This window comes from Periplaneta americana, chromosome 17, assembly GCF_040183065.1.
Source record: "Periplaneta americana isolate PAMFEO1 chromosome 17, P.americana_PAMFEO1_priV1, whole genome shotgun sequence".
NCBI lineage: Eukaryota > Metazoa > Arthropoda > Insecta > Blattodea > Blattidae > Periplaneta > Periplaneta americana.
In genome coordinates, this window is record NC_091133.1 from 4,127,866 (window position 1) to 4,153,423 (window position 25,558).

At 37.0% G+C, this 25,558-nt stretch overlaps 1 protein-coding gene across 2 annotated transcripts; it reads right to left on the bottom strand.

Annotated features, from left to right (window-relative positions):
• Positions 1-383: 383 nt before the first annotated feature.
• Positions 384-24,453, bottom strand: LOC138693346 (zinc finger protein 235-like). 2 transcript variants are annotated; one of them, XM_069817258.1, is made up of 5 exons: positions 22,180-24,453; positions 17,467-17,582; positions 16,664-16,801; positions 12,656-12,738; positions 384-3,447 (listed from the first exon to the last, which is right to left on the bottom strand). In XM_069817258.1, exons 3-5 carry the CDS (start codon positions 16,766-16,768, stop codon positions 2,319-2,321), a joined length of 1,317 nt encoding a protein of 438 aa, XP_069673359.1. In that variant the 5' UTR covers positions 16,769-16,801; positions 17,467-17,582; positions 22,180-24,453; the 3' UTR covers positions 384-2,318. The 2 variants fall into 2 exon arrangements, with proteins under 2 accessions (XP_069673359.1, XP_069673360.1); XM_069817259.1 differs by lacking the exon at positions 384-3,447 and adding an exon at positions 9,647-12,567.
• Positions 24,454-25,558: the final 1,105 nt, after the last annotated feature.

The following is a 25,558-nucleotide window of genomic DNA, read 5'->3' on the forward strand; positions in this document are numbered from 1 at the left end:
ACACTACAAATTTACAAGGTACACTACAATTTTACACACAAAACTGAAATAAGATAATAATAAAATGTAAACAACAAGTAAGAAGAAATCAGACATAATATATATCGTACAGGAAGAGAGAAAGAAGCATAATAAAATGTGAACAACAGGTCAAAATAAATGAGGCATACAAAGTATAAAAAATAAGACAATTATTGATAATAATAATAATAATAATAATAATAAATAAGAATAGTAATAATAATAATGATAATAATAATAATAATAATAATAATAAATAAGAATAGTAATAATAATAATGATAATAATAATAGTAAAATAATACTAATAGTAGTAATAAAATAGTGCAGTACAAAGCGTACAATGAATACAATATTTTTAAGTACACACAGTAAGGAAAATTATGATTATTTATATAGCTCAACTTATCACATTAGATAAGATAATTTTCTAACTTGGATTTGAAAGATTTCAATGTTCGGCAGCCCTTGACTTCAGGCGGCAGAGAGTTCCAGTGACGAGAGGTAGCAACAGTGAAAGATGAGGAATACAGAGATGATGTGTGAAGTGGAATTTCTAGCGTGTTATCGCGTTGTGATCGAGTATTAATATTATGATAGCGAGAGAGAGTATGAAAACGAGCGAATAAATAATGAAGATTAATTTTTTGAGAAATTGAATGGAGATAATATAGTCACAGTAGGGTCTAGCAGACAAATAATATTAATGGGAGATATGAATGGAAGAACTGGAAGGAAAACAGGAGATCTAATGATGGGAAATTTTGGAGAAGACATCAAGAGTGACAATGGTGAAAGGTTAATAGAATTATGCAAACAAAATTTATTAAAATACTGGAACGGATACTTTGACCATAGAGATATCCATTAATATAAGCTTACTTGGGTACAAGAAACGAGAAATATAAAATCAATTATAGATTATGTAATAACAGTCAAAATTCTAAATTCAGAATACAAGATGTTAGAGCTTACAGAGAACCAACCTGCGGCCCTGATCATAAATTAGTAATGACAAAAATTTTGTTTGCCTATATGGCTAACCTTAAAAAAAAAGAAATGAAGAAACAATAAAGACCACAACGTGAGTGGAAAGAAAATATAATATTGATAGTCTACAACATGAAAGTACAAAATATTTATACTAACAGAGATTAAATAAAAATTGGGTCAAAATAAATTTACGGATACAAGCACACAAGATTTATATAACTTTTTTAAATGTTGTATTCATGAATGGCAGAGGAGGCACTAGGGGAATAACTAATAAAAGAAAAGAGGAATATAAAATTTTGGAATGGACAGGTGACCGGACGAAAGTTTTCAAGCGTAAATAAGGCAGACAATTTATGGTAATTACTGATATACTGTGTCCGAATAATTTGTTAGTATTACATATTAAATACAAAGTTAAAATCTTCACCCACATTTATTTATCATTCATAAAATTGTATCTAACAGAATTTATCGTAAGAGTATGAAAGAAACCTATGAGAAAAATCAATGGAAACATAATCCAATACGAAATTCTGTAGAAACAGTGAAGGCATAACGAAAAGTAAATTTGAATTGTTAATGTTTTAATAATTAAAATATTGTATGACGTAAACAATTTTTCTTCGACTATATGGCCTATGAGCTAATGATATTTGGAATATATCATGACGGCGAAACACTTCCACACCTTTACACTCATGCATACAGCGAGTGGCGGAATACAGACCTCAGGTTGAGGGATGCTTTGTCAGAAAGTGGCTGTGCTTTCGTCGTGTGTGAAATGTGTGCGAATAGTTCTTGTTCTTCATTTAAAAGAAAACACCAGACAAGAAATTGTTTAAGCCCGCACCTACCCACATGGCAGCTAATATACAGATAAAATACTAACCTTACAAGAAGCGAACCTTATTACGGTTGTGGATGTTGCAGTCACCATCACCCGGCCCGTAACTCGAAGATCTTCACTGTAATTGTGTATTAATTTTTCACAAGAATTTTGCACTTTTATATTGAAGCTGGTTTAAAAGATATGTCTTTTTAGCTTATCATAACCAGCAAATATTACTTTTGAAATCTATTTTGCCCGTCTGAAGGAACTTAGGTTAATATTCCGGATAAATCTTTCCCTATACATCACATTCAATGTAGGCAGAAGTGAATCTTGAACTTACAAAAATTTAGGAAACACTTTCCGCACATAACGCATTTGATTTGCCTCTCATCCGTGTTTAGGAGGATGAGATAGTAGAGAGGTTTCGCTTGTGAAAAAAGTTTCCACAGACATCGCACTTTGAATGCTTTTTAGCCTGAGTGAATAAGTACATGTTTCTTTAAGTGTGCCAATCTTGAGAAACAGTTTCCACAAATATCACATTTGAATGGCCTTTCGCCTGTGTGTATGCGTGCATGTCTGTTTAAAACTGACGATACTGAGAAACACTTTCCACACACCTCACATTTGAATGGCATTTCCCCTGTGTGGATGCGTGCATGTTGCTTTTGGTGTTCTAATCGTAAGAAACACTTTCCACACACATCGCATTTGAATGGCCTTTCACAAGTGTGTATGCGAGCATGTCTGCTTAAAGCTGCCGTTCCCGAGAAACACTTTCCACATACTTCGCATTTGAATGGCATTTCGCCTGTGTGAAAGAGTACATGTTGCTTTAAGTCTCCCAATCGTGAGAAACACTTTCCACACTGAATGCATTTGAATGGCCTTTCGCCTGTATGTATGCGAGCGTGTCTGTTTAAAACTGACGATGTTGAGAAGTACTTTCCACAAACCTCGCATTTGAAAGGCCTTTCACCGGTGTGAATGCGAACATGTTTATTTAATCTCGGTTGTGAGAAACGCTTTCCACAGACATTGCAGGAGAATGGTTTTGCGCCTGTGTGTATACGAGCATGTCTGTTTAAATCTGCTGAAGTTGAGAAACACTTTCCACACAACTCGCACTTGTATGGCAATTCGCCTGTGTGTATGCGTGAATGTCTTGTTAAAACTGACGAATCTGAGAAACACTTTCCACACACATCGCATTTGAACGGCCTCTCTTTAGTATGTATACGTGCATGTCTCTTGAAATCCCAGGATCTCCTGAAAGACTTCCCACAAACATCGCATTGAAATGGCATCCCATTTGAGTGGAGGAGTGCATGCCTCTTCATATGGCTCGTTTTCAGGAAACACTTTCCACAGACACCGCATTTCAACGAGTTTGTTATTGAATGAACTTGCAAATGAAGTTTCATAGATTCCGGTGTTAAAAAAACTTCGTTGCATATATTACACTTGATGAAGTTACGGCTAGTGTCACCAATATTTGAAGAGTCTGGGCTGTTGCTACCGCATTGTGTCAATTTGTCTTCTTCACGATCAATGCCGGCGCGTTCTTGTAACACATTCTTCTCAATATTATCCACATTTCTGAAATAAATATATAAATTCATCAGCTCTACAACAGTCTACGTGGTCAGATAAAAATAAAATAATCATTATAAATTTTTAATGACGGCTTATTGAACGACGGTCGCAACTGCCGACAGTGTCGCTGGTGTGCCGGAAATTTGCCCCGCTGGAGTTCTTTTACATGCCAGTAAATCTGTCGCATTTAAGCACACTTCAATGTCATCGACCTAGGTCGGGATCGAACCCGCAACTTCGAGCACAGAAGGCCAGAGCTATACCGACTACGCTACACAGACCGACTAATAATAATTATTATATGTACAAACATATTACATATATACTATGACAGAACCACTTTTCAAAATGAGATAAGAAGAAAGTCACTAAGAAAATACTTCTTTCTTGGTGCCTCGGTATTTACACCTATACTTGGGGCCCTGATTCAAAATATGGCAATGGATAGACGATATTTCTAAGATATTGCTGGATTTATACAATGGTGCCTAAATACGCTCAATATTGAATAATTTAGGCTCTATTTTAGCAAAGCTAGGCATTTTAGGCAAATAGGCAAATTTCAAACCTTTTATTTCACTGAAATTGTACACTAAAATACACAAAACATGGCACAAAAGAGAATATTTCGGAAATGTGTATACTGTATAAACACAGCTGCACAAATTTAATATTCAGAAACAAATTATTATTATATTTTTTAAGTTACATAAATTCAGTTCCATGCTCATTGTTTTTCATAATTATGTGCACAGTGCATCACCAGAATTTGTTCTAAATTCTCCACAGTTAATCTTTGCCTCTTGTCAATGAGAATCATTTTGAAAGCAGAAACTTCTTTCTATTGAAACAGATGTGAGAGGAGCAAATTTTTAATTAGCTACGTAGAAACATCAAAATCTACTAGTACATTTACATTTTCCCCCAATATCACTCTTGATACTTTTTTCAACAATGAAAATCCTACATTCTTATTTAGTACATTGTTCCACTCACTTTTAACTTTCTTCACCAGTTTTACCCAAAAGACAATGTATGTTCAACTGGACATCCTATATTATTGCTATTTGGCTACAAAGAGATTGTTTTTTACGTTCTAATTATTCAATGAGCAACGGTCAGCGCGTCTGGCTGCGAAACCAGGTGGCCCGGGTTCGAATCCCGGTCGAGGCAAGTTACCTGGTTGAGGTTTTTTCCGGGGTTTTCCCTCAACCCAATACGAGCAAATGCTGGGTAACTTTCGGTGCTGGACCCCGGACTCATTTCACCGGCATTATCACCTTCGTATCATTCAAACGCTAAATAACCTAGATGTTGTTACAGCGTCGTAAAATAACCCAATTAAAGAAAAAAATTATTCAATACTTGCAGTATGAATGAATGTTTGATATTATGTAGGCAATATCCTTTTTCACTGACGGGTCATACAGACACTCTTTCACTGCTTTCACACAAGCTGCAGTATCGGATTAAGGTAATTCTTTAATTGTGACCACTTCTTTAAAATATTTATAATAATACACCACTGACTGTCTTTAAAATATTTAAAATAATACACCACTGACTGAATCCATGTTCTCCATCGTGTTGACATAGGCTGAGGCAGAGTGGAATAACTGGGCATTTCTCTCTGAATATTGAAATCCTGGATGGTGCTTTACAAAAACATTTTGTCATATTGAGAATGACTGAATTGACAAGAGGAAATTCGTTCCTAATTGTTTCAGAAACCCTGTGAAGGTCATGATCTAAACAGGTCACATGAATGATGTTAGCATTAAACGTTTTAAAAAGTGAAGCATCAGTACAAAACAAAAGAACTTTAGAATCATATACAGTATATTTCCAGAGTATAACATCTGTAGATCTTTGTTTACAAAATAAGCAATGGTTTGTTTCATTTGATTTGATGCGTTTTCACACACACCAACAATATTCTCAACACACAACTCAATTTCAAAACACATACACTCTTTGACTCTACACTACGAACGCACCCACACAGGAAACAAGAGGCGCCAATACCAACAACGACCAGTTCCGAAGATGACCGAAAATAGGTCGAAACATGTTAACAAGGTACGTTAAAATTTAACACAAGAAAGTACTTATCATACATATTCCGAAGTGATACAGTGTTAAAAGTTGTGTAATCAAGATGTATAGAAACTATCTTCTTCATTCAGCTTGAACACCTTTCCTTGGTTACCTGCTGAAACTGTTTTAAGAAAGATGGTCCAGAAATTGAAACATTTAATTCATCATATCTATGTACTGTATTCATCATATGTCCATTGACGATAATTGTTGAATGTATCGTGTTTGAGGTAGCCTATATTTTTGCACTTTTGACAAATATTTCCCATGTATGTTTCACTATGAATGTCACAAAAAAAAATTGGAAACAATTTCTTTGGGCAAGGATAGGAAATAGTCCAAACCTCAAAAAGAGACCAAGTTCGACATTTTCATGGTAAATACATGCACAAATATTATGAAGCAACACAGAGAGTGGGAAAACAAATAATGGGCGCAAATAAAAAATTAAGATCTTCCAATTTTAATATCAGGGTACTGTAATTGAGGGGCGTTTTCACAAAACTCGTTATCTACAAAATCTTCATTTTTTCAAGACAACTCTTTTCTAAAATACACAACTGTAGATACCGAATTTTGAAAAATCACTTTTATTTCAAGATCAATTTACTGATATACTTACCAACTTTAGCTTAATTCTGATAACACCATTGGATTCTCCTGACCCAAAAACATAAGGATAAGGTACGCTAAAACCTCAAAATCGAAAAAAATGTAGATAATGAGTTTTGTGAAAACGCCCCTCAATTGAAAGTTTAAATAAATCTTCAATGAACATGAGGTAACACTTAGGAAGTTGTTTGCATTTCCCAGTGCCATGTAATGTCAGTGATAGGGACTTTACGTCCAGGTGCTTGCCAACTATTGCTGCCTTTGCAGTAATATTTTTCTATAAATTTCTTTGTTTCTTCTGCTACACCCCTTTGTGTCAGTTCCTTGTTCGTTTTAAGAAAAAGATGTCTTCTATCTTTTTCTGATGGTATATAACCACAACTAGTTTACGAACAGGAGCTACTTTCTTCTTGGGACTATTTGGAAAATGATGTTTCACCCTGTTTGTAGCTTTTCGTCCTGACTGAGTAATTTTATAAGAACGTATGGATGCAATGATATATTCTGGGTTGATCTTGGCCTTCTTTTTGCTCTGCAACTTCTTTGCCTTAGGCCATCAATCTTGCGTTTCTTCATTAATTCAATTTTGTTCTTAATAACAGTTCCGTTTTCTTATTTCGGCATCCCTCCTTCTTTTCTTTCCAAATTAGCTTCAAATTTTTCTGGCTCTATCTTAATATTTTCTCTCGTTCTTTGCATTCTGTTTGTATACATCTTATAACTTCATTTTTATAAGACATTCGCAAATAATTTGTGTGCTTAAATTCATGAAATTTTATATAAAACGATGACAAAAACAATAGCTAGTATACGGTATACACTTAAATATTCTTCTGAACCAATGTATAGCAATTAATTTTTTGTTGTCAGTGACAGTGACTATTAATAGATGATATTTAAATCTTATTATTTTACTTGCAACATCAATTACACGTTTTTTTTTTTTTCAGTGAAATGAAATAGTTAAGTTCATATAAAATACATTGTTATACAGAGACCAATGTTGACGTCACTGTCCAAAAAAAGCAAGTTATTCATTCGCATGTTATACTATTTTTGTTTTGTGATTGGTGTAACATTAAAACTACAGTATGCTATATGTACCCATGAATAATTATAAGAACAAATATTCGCCAACATGAACTATGAAATAGATAAAACGATTCCTCAAATAAGTCTGCACCCAACAATAACCTGCAACTCCTCATATTTTTAAATTATCTCTTTTTGCTAGCAAATTATTCTATTACCTACACATTATCTTAAAAATGAATAAATCATGAAATACTGAACACAATTCTATTAAGCTTCAAACCTTTACTGTTTTGTCCATTTTATGCTGCATTAATCTTCTTCTTCTTCTTCATCTTCTTCAGCTACAGGGATTAGGCCTATTGGCTTGTTCTGTCTTCAAGGCTTAAATCGTCTGTCCATCTCATTTTCGGTCTTCCGACATTTCTATATCCTGTTGGTGCATAATCCATAATTTGTTTTTGTAATCTGTCATTAGTCATTCTTGTAATATGTTTGTACCAATTTTGTTTCTGATTTTTAAACTTTTCTTCCAAATGAAAAATATTTAATAACTGTCGGATATTTTCGTTTCTTTCATGGTCCAATAAAGTATAACCGGCAACACCTCGTAGGAACTTCATTTCACTTACTTGGATTTTTCTTTTTGATGCGCGGTTTAATGACCAGTTTTCTGAGCCGTAAGTTAATAATGGAACTGCTAGGGTTTTGTAAAATTTTAAATGTGTTGAGCACTGTTTTATTTCTTAAAGTTCTTCTTATTGTTCCACACATCTGTTGGAATTTGCTCAACTTACTGTTAATATCCTGCTCACCCAAATAAGATATATTGCAGCCTAAGTAGTTAAAAGAAGATATCTGTTGTATAGTTCCCTGATTAATAATTATTTTACTTCGCCTATGGTTAAGTCCTTTGAAAGCCATTGTTTTAGTTTTGTTATTAGAAATTTTTAGATTATATCCTTCTCTTATTAGCTGGAGCTGGCAAGTTGCCATTTGTAGATCATCCTCAGATTCTGCAATCATCGGCAAAAAGCATTGTATTTAATACAGTTGTTCCTAAATTTATACCAAATGATATTTTATTCTGCCATTCTTCATAGCTCTATTGAGGTATATACCGTATTAAATGATGTTGGAGATAGCGGGCAACCTTGCTTCACACCTTGGTTTACTATTACTGCATTGCTTATCTGATTACCTATTCTTATCAATATTTTTGTCTCATATAAGCTTTTTATGATATTTACCAAATGTTTGGGATATCCTTCTTCATACAATATTTTCCATAATTTGTTCCTTAAGACCTTATCCTCAACAATAAGATGCTGCATTAATGATGGAGTTTAATTCACTTTTAATTTTTTACTTATTTTTCTATATTTTCATCCTTGCTTTCTGTGCACTTGGGATAGTAGGGCCAAACATGAGCCCTGGATAAGAAAGGATTGGCCTCCAAGGGAAGATGTGGTTGCACAGTAACACAAGAATGTGCTGTTCATGGATCTGCAGATGATAACATGAAACATTAAACCGTTTCCCCATTAAATACAGTTCAACATGATTGAAGCGTCATCCACGGTACTACATAAATGATGTTGAAATAAACGAGTGTTAGTAAAAAAACATTAAACCGAATAATTGATTAAATGGCGATCTTACTCGTGTTAATTGTGCAAGCACGTGCCGCTTACAGCTGTTTCGGTGTTTCTTCACACCATCCTCAGAGCCTACTAGATCTCGGCGTCATCTGGAACTTCGCTGCCTATTATGTGGGTGCGTTCAATTGTGGAGTAGTGTTGAAATGTGGTGTCAAATAGTGTGTGTGTTCTGAAATTGATCTGCGTGTTGAGAATTTGATCAGGGTGTGTTTTGGTGTGTCTGTATATTTCATATTGTTCTAGTTTGTTGAGTTTTTGGTTTTTGGATTGTATGTGTAGGATTCCCATGTCTGTATTTATGTTATTGCATGTGTGGTTAGCATTAGTTATGTGTTCGGCATATGTAGATGTATTGTGTCCTCTGGTTATTGCTTTAATGTGTTCTTTGTATCGAGTTACGAATGATCTGCCTCTGTCCAATGTAGAAACTGTCGCAACTATTGCATGTGAGTTTGTATACGCCTGTGTGGTTGTATTTATTTGTTTGTGTTGTTTGTGTGTTGAGATGTCTTTGTAGTGTGTTTTCTGTTCTGTATGCTATGTTGTATTTCTGTTTTCTGAATGAGTATGCGATCTTGTGTGTGTTTTTGTTTTCGTATGTTAGTGTGATGTATTTCTTCCCTTATCGCCATTTAATCAATTATTTATATTCAAGTGTTAAAAGTAGTGTACGAAAGATTCAACATGCATTAAACAGAATTCAAAGATGAAATACTTTCATATTATTATGCACTTCGTACACAACTGTAAATTTATCATTTCGTACACCCTTGGCCTAGAGGAGTATGACTATTGTTCGAACCCGTATCCGACAGGGCGCGCGGCAGACGAAACGCTGGTACGGGGAGCATCTGCATGCTGAGACGGCAGAGGGGGTGTATTATGGCAACGCGGCGAGGGGAGGTAGCGCGCGCATCTGCTACTGCCGAGTAAGAAAGGAAGCAAACTGCTACGTGCGGAGTGAAGGGGGGGACGGACCCTCCCGAATCGTCCAGAAGTCCGTCGAAGTGGAGATATCCAGATAATTCGAGAGGACACACGTAGAAATTTCTCGTAACTATGGTTTAGTTATAAAAGAAGAAACGCGAGTGAACTTGAGTCATTCAGTCAGTCAGTCAGTAAGGCAGTGTTGTTAAAGTCAGTGGAGAGCAAGCCAGACAGTCTTGTGTAGCAGTGAGGCCAGCTTCGAGACCAGAGCGCGACTTGAGTTGTGTCCGTAACTGTGGAGCCTGAAGCCCGGAGTTCGAGTGCAGTGGACCATAGTTGGGGGACCTGAGTTCGAAGTGCAGCGGATCGTCTCTGAAGGTCTGGGGTTCGAGATTCTGTGAACGCGAGTGACTGAGCTAGAAGAACTACCCAAGACAAACGAGCTGTGAACTGAGAACTGACAATTCTGTGTTGTAAATAGTGCTTTGTGAATATTAGTTAAGATTAACAGTTCACTGTTGTTCGTAATAGTCCAAGTAAATTGTCATTGTCGTTTGTGGAGTGCAATAACGAACGCTGTGTTGCTGTGCGGAGAGCAAATCTCATTGTTGACGGGAGTGAAGTTAAATTGTAGAGAGTGATAATTATTGTTGAGATAATAAAATTACATTGTTGAGTTGGAATAAATTTACACTATTTTAAAACAAAAAGAAGATATAAAACAAAAATTAGTTGCTGTTCCACTGTGGTTGAAGCATGACATTGGATGCGCAGTTGACGAAAGTCCGTCTACGCCATAAGACTTCCACATAACCTAGGCCAGATGGCAAGGTCATGCTTCAACTGCGACGGAGCAGCTTCTAGCCCAGGCAGCGGTACCAGCAATAAATAAGTGAAGAAGAACAATAACCCACGATCATTTGACTAGTTTACATTCGTTACCAATTCTTTAAATTAGTTACTTTTCGTTACTTTCCTCACTAGTACTTTACACCACTCTTGTTTCCTTTAAAATTACTTTGAAAAATAGGAATACTGTACTGGATGAATTTAGGATTCGCACCATACAAAGTTATTCACCGTTCCCACTGCATAAAGGGAGCATTTGCTATATGTGTGTATATACCGGACAACCCTTGACAGACGCGATACCGTCGATGTAGTGAACATTAATTATTTAAGCTCCAAGTTGTGTCAAGGATCCAGTCAATCTCTCGGGGTATGATAGCCGCTGCTGAGGATGAAGTTGAAGTCCTCAGAGGCTGGAGCGGTGAAAGGATCAAGCTTATACAATGTGATGCAAGCAGAAGAGACAACCCTGCTATAGGGGTTAATACACAACCAGGTTGGTGAAAAAACCTTGAGATTGCAGTCCATCATTTCATACTTTCTAATGCAAAAACTATAAGAGATCAGAAAATAATGGAGGAAATACGTCTAGAACAAGAAATTGCTAGCTTTGTAAAATTAATCGACAGATATCGAAATGACTGGATAACAGTTTTAAACAGAATAGACAGTGGATGGTTTTCCAAACAGAGACAGGAATATAGACCCGGAGGAAGATGAAACGTAAGCCTCCCACAAGATGAAGAAAAAAGCTTCAACCAGTTTACATCTGTTACGTGGACATCCTCAGCAATAATATACACTTTTTCCCCGGCTACATCGGAAGCTATTGAAATCCTCAAATAACAGGACTGCAACCGCAAGAAAGGTCTGCAATTTAATGAATCATGGTACCCAGTCTTGAGACGTACACACACACACACAAGCTCATCATCCACAACAACCTTATGCGTTTGCCTTCAACGAAAACATTGGACCCCCAAGCGCAGACTGCACAGAGAACAGTACACCACGCTCTGGCCCCACCCTATAAATTCGAACACCCGACCAGACGCAAAATACATCCTGCCTAAGGTTTTTCCATCGTTATCCTAAGGTGCCAGAACAAATGTCAGAGCCATGGTTAAGGCGCTTGCCTGCTGGTCTGAACTTGCGTTCGGGCGCAGGTTCGATCCCCGCTTGGGCTGATTACCTGGATGGGTTTTTTCCGAGATGTGAATGCCAGGTAATCTATGGCGAATCCTCGGCCTCATCTCGCCAAATATCATCTCGCTATCACCAATCTCATCGACGCTAAATAATATAGCAGTTGATACAGCATCGTTAAATAACCAATAAAATAAAAAAATAAACAAATGTCGGGATGAGCCCTAAAAGAAATGGGCCACGGGCCTACATCCTTCTCATAAAGATTCTGGTATTTTTCAAACTCAAATTTTCGACAGAGTTGCCCTGCCTTAGCTTACACACATTACGTGAGCGAGTCCACTGCACTGTATAAGGACAAAGTACCTTCCAATGTGCAGACTTACACCTTCCGCCGTTTCTTCTTCCGATCTTGCAGTCAGGTTTCTCACAGTCTCCCATCTCCCCGTTAAATTATAGTTATTACAGTACGTCCATTTTCGGCTTTTCCCCTTATAAATTTTCTTGAGTTTCTTCAATGGAGCAGCGAAACTTGGAGTGAGGCTAGTGACCCACAGGCTTGGAGCCGACATATTCAGTTTTTCTCAGCTCCAAACTTCCTTGCGAGAACAGGTTTTAGTGCATCTTTCAAAGTTTCTCCTCTCATTTTCCTGTCTTTCATGCATTAGTCGATCCTGGTACACCAAGAAGATTGCTTCGCCAATGTGTACCTCACCACTGAAGATGTCTGCCGCAGTAGTAGAACTAAACATCTAGTAGCAACAAACCAGTAGACCATGGCCTCTCAGCCTGGAAAATCCTTGAGCCATAAAATATATATCCTTCGTCATTATTAAATCAACCAGTGAAAGACTGGAAGTAATATAAAACCAGCACAGTACACTCACCTCCAAGTCAACACTTCATCCTCCTCTGAAGACACTTCCACTTTCTGTTCCTGCTGAACTCTATCCACATCGAACACATCTTTCTGAAAAAAAAAAAAAAATTAAAAAATAAATTGAAAAGAGATTTAAATGACCATTTAAAATCAAGTGCATGTCATGTACAAAGGTCTACAAAAGTTATAACCCCAAATTGCAACACTATTTGATGTATAGTCTGGGGCAGCTTACTTCATACCCTAAGGATGAAACCTAACCATTTTTCCCCCCATTACTACATATGCTAGTGGATTGTGGCGATTTTCTAGTTTGCAGGTTGAATTTTCTTTTGCCAACTTCGTTTCGAATTTTGATACTGAAAAATACTACAAATGGTAGTGATTTTGTAACTGTTATGTTGGCAGCTGAGATAAAGGTTGTCGCTGCTGGAGTTCCATGAAATTAAAATTGTACTAAATTTCTGAGCCATTTACTGGAAACTAGTGACATTTGAACATACTAATAATGAATTAATATCAGTACCAGTATTAATATAAATACATAATAGTTATTTTATGTGTTGCCTTGTGGTTATAATTCAAGACTACAGTCAGGTAAGTTTTTCGAAGTGAGTACTAATATTTTCATGTGGTCAAACAGAATACATTTTTAGGTTAGGTCTCGTGAATCAATTGTTTAGTCAAACCAATGAAATTCATATTGCCAGACAAAATACCTAACATATTGATCTCTTTCTCTTATAGTTTGCCTACGAAAATATGTTACAAATTATTGAATTATTTAGAATAATCTTCCAACATAAAGATAAAGTACAGTAAGTAAATAAGTCATTCAGTACATAGGATCGTGTGATATCTGGTAACAGTAGGCAACACTCACAAGACGGCAATACTTGCTGCTTAGGAATTGTTCTTACGTGACCCTCACTATAAATAAGGAGTAAAAGATTATATCATGAAAAATTAATACCTTTCGCTGTATACATCAATGCTGAAAATGCAGACTCTCTAACACGACTTGCTCTTTTCTCATAACATGACAGAATATAAAGGTTTTGTTTCCACATACGCAACTTGGCCTTATTCAATGTGAAAAAATAATAATATATAACACAGATTGTTGAAACGAATTGGAAATATTCATAACTCGATATGAACATGTATGGAACCAGAAATTTGTCGTTATTGAGAAGACTTATAAAATTCTTGCACAGACCACTTCTGTGGCACATAAAAACATTACAGCAGACGAAAGACCGTAGTAAACGGTGAAAATGACGATTTTATGACTGTAGGTCCAGGAATTAAAAAAAAAAAATCGGAATATGGAACATTACAAGTGTGAATCGAGTTGAGAAGGGGCAGTAGATGAGCTACTCAACAGTGTGACGCATTTCCACAGATTTGCTTATAACAAAATAAAGCCAACTATTTTACGAACAAAAGTATATTGCTATTTCTCTATACAATTATCCTTAACGAAGTTACAAGTTATTCAAAATCTTTCGTGACAAATGTATATAATACAGGGTCTGGCAGTTGGTTCTGATTACTTTCGTAGAGATTTAAAAATAGCGAAAATGAAATGTTATCAAGGCAACTTGAACTTCCAAACATGCAATTTTGTTAATCATGGGTGCTTGGCCAGTTAACGTACACATTTTTGTGGTATCAGTATATATTGAAAGTAAGTCCGTTATTCAAACACAATATCGTTTTCACCATGAGTTCAATGTTCAGAGACATGGTAGGATTACTTCGAGGAGCACAATAGTAAGTTGGTTTAACATGTTTAATGCCAGAGGCAATATTTACAACCTTCTTTTCATGGTAGTGGACGTTATGTTCGTACTCCAGAAAATATCCAAAGAGTGAGATTGGCTGTGCAACGAAGTCCATCAAGATCTGCAGTGCTACATGCTGCAGCCTTGCACATATCTGACAAGCCAGTTCGTCGGATATTGCACAAGGATCTAAAATTTCATCCCTACAAGATTCAAGTTGCTCAGCACTTGAAGCCACAAGATCGGGCCTCTTGACTTCATTTTGCAATTGAATTTGGAGCCATTCTTCAAGAAAATGATAATGTGTTGAATAATTTGTTTATTTCGGAATATGTATGATAAGAACTTTCTTGTGTTAAATTTTAATGTATCTTGTTAACATGCTTCGATCTATTATCGGTCATCTTCGGCACTGGTCGTTGTTGGTCTTGGCGCCTCTTTTTTCGTATGTGGGTGCGTTCGTAGTGTAGAGTCAAAGAGTGTATGTGTTTTGAAATTGAGTTGTGTGTTGAGAATATCGTTGGGGTGTGTTTTCGTGTGTCTGTATATTTCATATTGTTCTAGTGTGTTGAGTTTCTGGCTTTTTGGTTGGATGTGCAGTATTTCCATGTCTGTGTTGATGTCTCTGTAGGTGTGGTTGGCATTTTTGTGATGTGTTCTGCATATGTGGAGGTGTTTTCTAATTTTGTTATGCTGTGATGTGTTCTTTGTAACGTGTTTGAAATGATCTGCCTGTCTGTCCTATGTAGAAGTTGTTGCAGGTGTTACATTTGAGTTTGTATACGCCTGTGTGGTTGTATTTGTTTGATGTATAATTTGTTTATGTCAGACGAGGCACATTTTCACTTAAATGGCTTCGCCAACAAGCAAAATTTCCGATACTGGAGTCACACAAATCCTATGGCACTGCATGAATGACCATTATAGTGTGAAAAGGTGACCGTATGGTGTGCTGTTTCTACTGCAGTTATAAATGGTCCCTATTTTTTCGAAGATGCAAATGAGAGAGCTGTTACAGTGAATGGTGAACATTATCGACAGATGTTACAGACATTTAGAGAGTACTAAACAGAAATGACATGTGGTTTCAACAAGCTGAGGCTACAGCCCATACTGCCAGAGACACAATGCGATTGTTGAGAAATTTCTACCCAGGCCGCATAATTTCTCGGTTTGGAGATATGAATTGACCAGCTCGATCCCCAGATCTAAAACCTCCTCATTTCTTTTTGTGGGGACACCTCTAAGCAAGAGTGTTTCATACCAGACCACACTCTATCCAGGATCTGAAGAACAGGATTCAGGCTGAAGTGCAAGAAATCAACGAAACCCCAGGTTTATTGCAAAGTGTCATGAACAATTTTCGTGTAAGGTTACAACAGGCCAAAAGATACCAAGGGGATCACTTGAAATGTGTAATTTTCAAAAAATGAAGACATTCCAATAAATTGCATTATTCAAGCTACATACTGTGTTATTTTTTAATTTTTAAACCTTTATAGTCCCTTTACAACAGCACGTTGAAACTCATCAGAACCAAATGCTGGACCCTGTACATATGTTTGAACATGTTGCTCAACGGCTAGCAGCGTAATTGCTGGACTGCAAACAACAATATAAAAATTTCGGAATATGTGATAAGAATTTTCTTGTGTTAAATTTTAAATTTTAACGTACCTTGTTAACATGTTTCGATCTATTTTCGGTCATCTTCGGAACTGGTTGTTGTTGGTCTTGGCGCCTCTTGTTTCCTGTGTGGGTGCATTCGTAGTGTAGAGTCAAAGAGTGTATGTGTTTTGAAATTGAGTTGTGTGTTGAGAATATCGTTGGGGTGTGTTTTAGTGTGTCTGTATATTTCATAATGTTCTAGTGTGTTGAGTTTCTGGAAATACTTTAACACAAGAAAGTTCTTATCATTACATATTCCGAAGTGATACAGTGTTAAAAGTTGTGTAATCAAGATGTATAATATAAAAATGTTGTAAAGTTAATATAAGATCCTGTTACTAAACAGAAGAACTTTCTCCGTGCATTCCAGATAATTCTCTGTTAATACTAGAAATATATAATTGCGAATTATTTTTATTTCAAATCTAAACATGAAAGCAGTCTAAGCTTCGAAAATACAGAAAAAAGATAAATCAGTTAACATTATTCGAAATTTTACACCTCTGGCATACGTAAAATGTACTGCTCGTATATCTGTATATTGACAGTGAACCACTTACATGAACTTCAGTTTTCACCACAGGAAAGCTAATGGGAACTGGAGTATCTTCAACTTTAATCTCTGGATTTACATCATAGCTGTGATCCATGCTATCTGTCATCATGCCTGTCGCTTCCAGATGCGATAAATCCCATTCCTACAGAACACAAATCATCGTAAATACCAGGTGAAATTATTGTAATCACTTCATTTTTTATACAAATCACTGATGTAAATCAAAGAATTTTATGATAAAATCAGTGAATTATTATTTTAAGTTACGTTTATTATTAGGATAGGCCTACCTTAGAATAATTTGAATAATTTTAAGGGAAAAATTGTTCCGGGGCCGGGTATCGATCCCGGGACCTCTGGTTGAACGTACCAGCGCTCTACCACTGAGCTACCCGGGAACTCCACCCGACACCGTCTCAACTTTTCCCTTTATATCCACACAACTCGCGTGGGCTGACGAAACGCCAGAGAGCTTTACAGGGAGCTTCACCTGAAAGACTAGATTTGCATAATATATACGTTACTGTGTACGTTAACAGAAAACCACAATTCCAAGTCACACAGAGATTGTGTGCACTCGTTGTGGGTCTCTGGCGTTCGTCAGCCCACGCGAGTTGTGTGGATATAAAGGGAAAAGTTGAGACGGTGCCGGGTGGAGTTCCCGGGTAGCTCAGTGGTAGAGCGCTGGTACGTTGAACCAGAGGTCCCGGGATCGATACCCGGCCCCGGAACAATTTTTCCCTTAAAATTATTCAAATCTGCTTTACAGGGAGCTTCACCTGAAAGACTAGATTTGCATAGGCCTACCTTAATATCTGACAATGAAGATCAAAATTTTAGAGACAGGTCCAGTAGCTGCACCTTCAGTGTCATAACAAAAGAGATTATTAGTTACGGATCCCTTATCCACTGAGAGACCATCTCTGAAAATGAAGCAAAGTCAGCATAGTCTCTTTGTCATCCAAAAAAATGAAAACCAGAAAGAAAACTCAGAGAAACAACAACTGATGCTCATTATAATGGACATTGTGGCTTAAAATTCATAAAAAATGGTTCGATTTAAGTTCTCTTGTAATTAACGAAAATAAAACAATAGCTATCAGATTTTCTTTAAATAAAAAAAAAAAAATAAACCAATTTCATCTATGATGATGGAAGAGTGAAACAGAGAAAGATTCTCTCCGGCACCGGGATTTGAACCCGGGTTTTCAGCTCTACGTGCTGACGCACTGTCCACTAAGTCACACTGGATTCCCATCCCGATGTCGGATCGAATCATCTCAGTTTAAGTTCCACCTCTTGGGTTCCCTCTAGTGACTTACCCTCATGCACTGCATCATAGACATATGACAGTGGCACAATGTCCACGCACGTGTTTCGCTCTTCCATCATCATCTCCTTTCAGTTCCCTTAGCTTGAGACACACTGTGAGGTTATATTCAATACCTTTCTGTAACGAAATTGATGCTTCAGAATTTATTACAGCATTTCTAATAAACCTCTGTCTCTCAAAATGAATCAAATGTGACATTTACACCACTGTGACTTTAACCCCCTCATTTATTTATTTTAGTTGGTTATTTAACGACGCTGTATCAACTACTAGGTTATTTAGCGTCGATGAGATTGGTGATAGCGAGATGATATTTGGCGAGATGAGGCCGAGGATTCGCCAGAGATTACCTTGTATTCACATTACGGTTGGGAAAAACCTCGGAAAAAACCCAACCAGGTAATCAGCCCAAGCGGGGATCGAACCCGCGCCCGAACGCACCTTCAGACCGGCAGGCAAGCGCCGTCACCGACTGAGCCACGCCGGTGGCCCCCTCATTTATGTAAGGTATTATAGGATGGAGTGGAACTTATATATCCAACCTTCATCCGTTAATTTTACTACAGAAAAAAATATTAAAAATTTGTTAGAAAAGCAGAAAGATTACTCAACTGAACTTCTGTTTAAACATTTCAAACTTTTCAACATTAAACAAGTTTATTATTTCAGTTTCTTAAAACATTTTCACAAAAATCTTAATAACTATGATATGTATATACATAAATATAGAACTAAAATATGAATTTTCTGTGTTTATTTGAACATAAATGTAAGACCAAAGTAGCTTTTTTTATCGGCGCATGAGGCAAGGTCCTATATTATTAAACTAATTTTATTTTAATAATATTTTAACCACTAATCTCTCCAAATTAATAATAGAAATAAAAAATTGTATTGGATTTATAGTTTAGGTTTAAATATATTTAACACTTTTTAATCTGTAATTTATTCACTCTCAATTTTATTTTGTTTGTATTGGAATCCCCTCCTGAGCACGAGTCTTACTCATTCAGGAGTGGGTTAGTTTATATTATCTTATATTATGTTAATTTGTATTCATTTATTATGATGTACCGAAGTACATGTGATATTTCCGTGCAGGAATTCTGCGTTACCATATGATGAAAGATGGATAGAACAGAGAAAAATTCTCTCCGGCACCGGGACTCGAACCCGGGTTTTCAGCTCTACGTGCTGACGCTTTACCCACTAGCCACACTGGATTCCAGTTACGATGACGGATCAAATCCCCTCAGTTTAAGTTCTATCTCTGAGTTTTCCCTTTGGCGGCCTATCCTCATGCACTGTGTCACAGAAAATGTAACAGTTGCACAATGTCCAACACACTGTACAGAGGTGCACTCATTACGAGTGACTAAGTGGCCGGGGTGCGACGGAACATGGCGCTGTCTTCAATCACTAAGCGATTACTTACGTATATCACATTATTATAATGTATCGAAGTACATATGATATTTCCGTGCAGAAATTCTGTGTTACCATTTGCAATTTACTAGCATTAAACAAACAAACTAACTAACTAACAAACAAACAAGCAAGCAAACAAACAAACAAATAAATAAATAAGTTTCAAAGTTCTGTTATGCTATAAACAGTTCCTTCTGTTACATTCAGAAGAACTGGTTCAAAAATGTGTTGTAATGTATCGTACCCCAATTCAAATTATTCTTAAAACACAGCATGTAGATCAACTCATCATTATTCATCCCAGATACTTCATAAGCGCTGAAACATACACCAATCTGAGAATAATAATTTCCAGTAATTTATATAAGCAAATATTTAATTTTAAAAATTCCGATTTAAATAAAAATCATTGTTTTTTATTATTTTAATAAAAATAATGATTTGTTTTTACACCCTGGTCCATTCTAAGTTACTTAACAGGCTTGGTACAGACAAAGCATCAAACCTTGTGGTCCTATACGAACCTTTGAATAAGCAGACATCATTAAACACAGTCCAAGATGAAGAAACTATTTGAAATAATATGCTGAGTTATCATGTTGGCTATTTGTGGTTGTGGTGTGTTATCTTTTAACATATGTTCTAGTATATTTATTGTTTCACCTATGGGTATGTTAACGAGTGTACAGATTGGTGATGTCAAACGATGCTAGTATAGGGTAACCAGATTACCAAAATAAAAAAACGGGACACGTTAAAGTTGACACGAATCAACATTTTATCTAAACATTCATGATTACTTTTGTATATATGTCAGTGAGCAATAAGGTTCAGATTTATTTACTAGTAGTAGTAGTTGTAGGGTTTAAAAAGAGCGCGTCAGCTAGCTTGGCTATTTGTGTCCTTATCTAAAATTCTTCACAAAACAAAAACACAAATAATATAAAAACCAGAGTGCTGTAAGAATTAAAATCATTGTCACGGTAAACCGAGGTACACAAATGCAGTTTACACAATGTGATTTGTAAAGAATCCTAAAAGTGAGCAGTTCTACGACCTAAGGTAGTATTCAAAACGAACCAATAAAATAATAAAACTAAGGCCACCAGAGATAAATTGTGTACCACATTTCAAGAACCATATAATTTTTTTAATATTCGGGTGTATAAAGTCTGAAATGTTGCTATGTAAAATAAAATATAAAACAACAAATGTAACCTCCGGATGAAAAGGGTCCAGAGGATAAGTAAAACGGGTCAATAAAAAACTAAATCACCTTATCCAGTCCTATATTCGATAAAATTCTCACAACTGCATTTGTACAATAAAAATCATTTCCAAGAGTGTCACGTAGAGTCAACCGAATTCCATACTGCCGACAGACATGGTCACATTTTCTGCAATGGACATATCACATTCTGGCTGAGGCTCGCCACATAGGAGATGGCCATGTATCAGATGATAGTGGCCAATCCTCAACCGGGTGAGTAAAACCTCGTGTCATGATGCTCTTGTGGACGAATCCCAAATTCGAACAGTATTCTTTACACTTCGTAATTTCTTTCCCTCTTGTGCAGATCATTCTCCTTCCCATTGCCACCATATTTTATATTTCAAGTAATTCTGAAAGTCCTGCCAACTCTCGCGCAAATATACCAGAGAGCCATTCAATGCACCAGCCCTGGCTGCAGCATCCGCAGCCTCATTTCCTGGACTTCCTACATGACCAGGAATCCACACTACTCCAATCTCATAATCAGAGCTAAGGAGAGTGTGGAACAGCTCCTGAGTTCTTAACACAAGAGCATCATCACAATTAAGAGACTGCAAGGACTGGATGGCACTTAAAGAGTCGGAACAGGTAAGGAATTGAATAATTTCGAGGGAAAAATTGTTCCGGAGCCGGGTATCGAACCCGGGACCTTTGGTTTAACGTACCAACGCTCTACCACTGAGCTACTCGGGAACTCTAACCGACACCGATCCAATTTTTCCCTCTGTATCCACAGACCTCAAAGTGGGCTGACAACCGTCAAGCAACCAACTTCGAGTGCACACTAACTCCGTGTGACTTAAATTGTGGTTTTCTGTTAACGAACAGTGACGTGTATTATGCAAATCAAAATTTCAGGTATAACTCCCTGTAAAGTTGATTTGAATAATTTCGAGGGAAAAATTGTTCCGGAGCCGGGTATCGAACCCGGGACCTTTGGTTTAACGTACCAACGCTCTACCACTGAGCTACTCGGGAACTCTAACCGACACTCGAAGTTGGTTGCTTGACGGTTGTCAGCCCACTTTGAGGTCTGTGGATATAGAGGGAAAAATTGGATTGGTGTCGGTTAGAGTTCCCGAGTAGCTCAGTGGTAGAGCGTTGGTACGTTAAACCAAAGGTCCCGGGTTCGATACCCGGCTCCGGAACAATTTTTCACTCGAAATTATTCAAATCAACTTTACAGGGAGTTATACCTGAAATCTTGATTTGCAGGTAAGGAATTTGCCCCAGGTTTGCCTAATTTAAAAAACAATAAAGCTCTGTAAAAAGCATAGAGTTCAGCGGTAAGAAGACTAGTATATTGGCTCAGTCTGTATTTAAATATCTCTCCATTTGTAACGAAGGAACAACCTACGTAATCATTTATCCGGGATTTGTCAGTAAAAACTAATGAATAATTTGGATATCGTGATAAAGTTTCACTAAAACGAAGTCTATAATTAAAAGGTGATGTAAAATTCTTAAAACATCGGCTCAGACTTACATCAAGCATGGGACGTCGCATAATCCACGGTGGAGTGGTGGTGTACTCAAGTGTGCCAACTGATGGTAAATGGATGTCGAGCTTAGAGAGCAGTTCACGAAACCGCACACCTGCTGGGAGAAGTCTCGTGAATTTTCACTTATCGGCCTGCCACTCACATTCCATCCAATAAGAGGGGCTGGCAGTGTCAGTAATCCAACGCACTGAGATGTTATGAGCCTTGTGATTGGTTAAGTGACTAATGTTTTCATTCCATGTGGTATAGTAGCTGACTCTACAAGATTGCATTTTCATGAGTCATACAACAAGTATTCTCTTCCTCACCAACTGCAGTTCTAAGAAAACATCTACTGCTATAATCAACAATTGCACTAATAAAGGAAAAGTCAACAAAAAAGAAGTAGAGTTTTCTACAGTCTCAAGCAAACTGGAGTGATCACAACTGGAAACCAGAAAACAAGCAATTGACGAAGCTTAAGCCCAACGAGCACAGAATACATAGAGTAGACACTAGCATCTTAATACCATTGGACGGAGTGAAGCCGGTTTGATGGACCTGACGTTATCCTGTTGCTACCAAAACATTACAAAATAGCTATTACGTTATAGAAGATCTTATGATAATAGGGATTCCATATGTCCCTAATTTCCTGGAGGACTCACACTTTCTTGTTTGTTTCGTAATACAGAATCGCTAGGCACGCTATTTTTTAGCAAAAATTGTAAAACTGTCATCGATAAATCACATATATACTTATTTAAATTGACAGCTCTTCAAATTGCAGTATGGTATTTAATAGGTACTCTGGAAGGTTAAACAAACAATAATGATAAAAAAGGAAGATAACAGTTTGACCTTATTTTGCTACTATTCCAATAAAAATGCTAGCCTATAATAATTACTTTTATAGGTTGATCCATTTGCTTCAATTTAATAATGCAACTTGCTTCTTAACGCAAATTATCATTCTCTTCCTTTAGCCAGTATTTCGCATAGATGTCCCGATTTTGTTTAGAGAAAAAGTGGAATGCTCTTAACCATAAAATATTTGATAGGCTCTTCGTTTATAGTATATAATTAGATTATATCGGCGAACAAAAGTGAAGTTTTATTACCAAGTGGATAAAGTTAGATCACGACCGAGTTAATGAAGCTACTCAGTATGCAAAGCATAAGTCTGATTTCGTGATTATAAAAATTAATTACAATAATATTAATACACTATTCCTTTTTCTTCATCAAACGAATACGTGCATTCGGTTGAAGAGAAACCTCGGTGCACCCATTTTCTACAGCACGCGACACAAACTTCCAACATGGGTTGTTAGGTTAGCTTCGCTCGTAAATGCTAAGTCTGCAAAGCATGTGTGATTTAGTGATTATAAAAATTAATTACAATAATATTAATACACTATTTATTTTTCATCAAACGAATACGTGCATTCGGTTCAAGAGAAACCTCGGTACACCCATTTTCTATAGCACGCGACACAAACTTCCAACTTGGGTTGTTAGGTTAGCTTCGCTCGTAAATGGTAAGTCTACAAAGCGTAAGTCTGATTTAGTGATTATAAAAATTAATTACAATAATATTAATACACTAATCCTTTCTCTTAATCAAACTAATAGGTGAACAATACGAATCTAACCGACTAACCTAGGCTAAATCATTCATTATCTACCGCTAATAAGTACATTTCACACATTCATATTTACCTGTGAAAAGTTATTCCAGGAATTTTTTTTTGAAAGCCTGTTTGTGCAACCATACGCAGCACATGTAGGCATATTGAAATTAGTTCATTTATTAATTAAAACAACGGTGCAACATCACAATCAACTGTCCATGTGCAAACCGGGAGCCCAATGTTTTGGTAGCATCATGATGGCGACTGTCCACAAAAGCGGCTTCACATCAAAGCTGTTCATGTCTACTCTATGCATTGTGTGCTCGTTGCTTAAGCCCACCTTAAAAAGGGCCAACTGGATACCGCTCTGAAAATAACAGAAAACTATACAATCATCACTCATCCGCCAGAGGCAAAGGCCAGTCAAACCTTGGTTTGATGCTGAGTGCTTCAAACAGAAGAGAAGCGATCAAACTCTTGCACAGAGCACAGTCAGACGTCTACGAGGAAAACCTAAATCTCTATGCAGAGAAGAGAAACCATATAAAAAAAGTGCTAAAGACAAAGGAAAATAACTTCATAGAATAACAAAGAAAAGACCAAGTTCAAGAGGCGCTAACAGAGCCCTTCTTGCCCTTGGAAGAAGTTAATCAGCACTGCCACAGAGATCCCAATGGCATCTTGGGAAAAACCAACGAGTTAGAAAGAGAGCTCGTTGGGAAAAACCAAAGAGTTTGTAATACTTACTAGAGACACCAACGAGTTAGAAAGAGAAAGATAGTGGCCTCTGCACTACGTCATAGACGTCTATGAACGCAGGACCGAAGTCCATACATGTGTTGAGGTGCACTCAGATGAGTGACTGATTGGCCGGGATCCGACGGTATGGGCGCCGTCTTAAATCACAAAGTGATTTATTACGCATATCATATATATATTTTGATGTACCGAAGTACATATGATATTTCCATGCAGATATTCTGCGTCATCACATGATGAAAGAGAGATGGAACGGAGAAAAATTCTCTATGACGTAGTGCAGAGGGCGGCCACTAGAGGGAACCCAAGAGATGGAGCTTAATCTGAGACGATTCTAAACGGCGTCGGGATTGTATCCGGCGTGGCTTAGTGGATAAAGCATCAGCACGTAGAGCTGAAAACCCGGGTTCAAATCCCGGCGCCGGAGAGAATTTTTCTCCGTTCCATCTCTCTTTCATCATGTGATGACGCAGAATATCTGCATGGAAATATCATATGTACTTCGGTACATCAAAATATATATACCACACAGTTGCCTCCTCTTTCTTCAACTGACAATAATATAAACAGTTTTGATGCTATTATCAGCTTGAGAAGAAACAATGTAATAAATAAAATTTCCCACTACGCAAGCAGACAAGTAAATTTAAGCACTTGAATGTACCTGCGTTTAAGGTTATACTTTCCTTCAAATTCTGTTTTGCAAGTATTAATAATATTATTAAGTTGACAATGAATAAACAATACGATTACGTAAGTCAACAATGTGGCGGCAAAACATGAGCAAGATAAACAGGAAGTCTGAAAGTGAGGAGAGGGAGTGCAACGTTGAGTGAACAGAAGAACGTCCCATATCCTGGAAATGGGACCTTCTTCTAGTCAACACATACTTCAACAGCAATTTTAGCATGCTTAGAGTCGGTTCAGCGGGACACTTTTCCACTCAACAGATGCGCGCTTACATCTAGTACGTTTATATGCAAAAAAGTGA

Bases quoted from the DNA above. Each gene is read 5' to 3' on its own strand.
- LOC138693346 (XM_069817258.1), bottom strand. From the start codon at position 16,768: ATGATGACAGATAGCATGGATCACAGCTATGATGTAAATCCAGAGATT. The intron at 12,739-16,663 runs GTAAGTGGTTCA...TTTTTTTTTCAG, and splicing joins TGGTGAAAACTGAAGTTCAT to AAAGATGTGTTCGATGTGGA. The intron at 3,448-12,655 runs GTGAGTGTACTG...TATTTATTTCAG, and splicing joins GATGAAGTGTTGACTTGGAG to AAATGTGGATAATATTGAGA.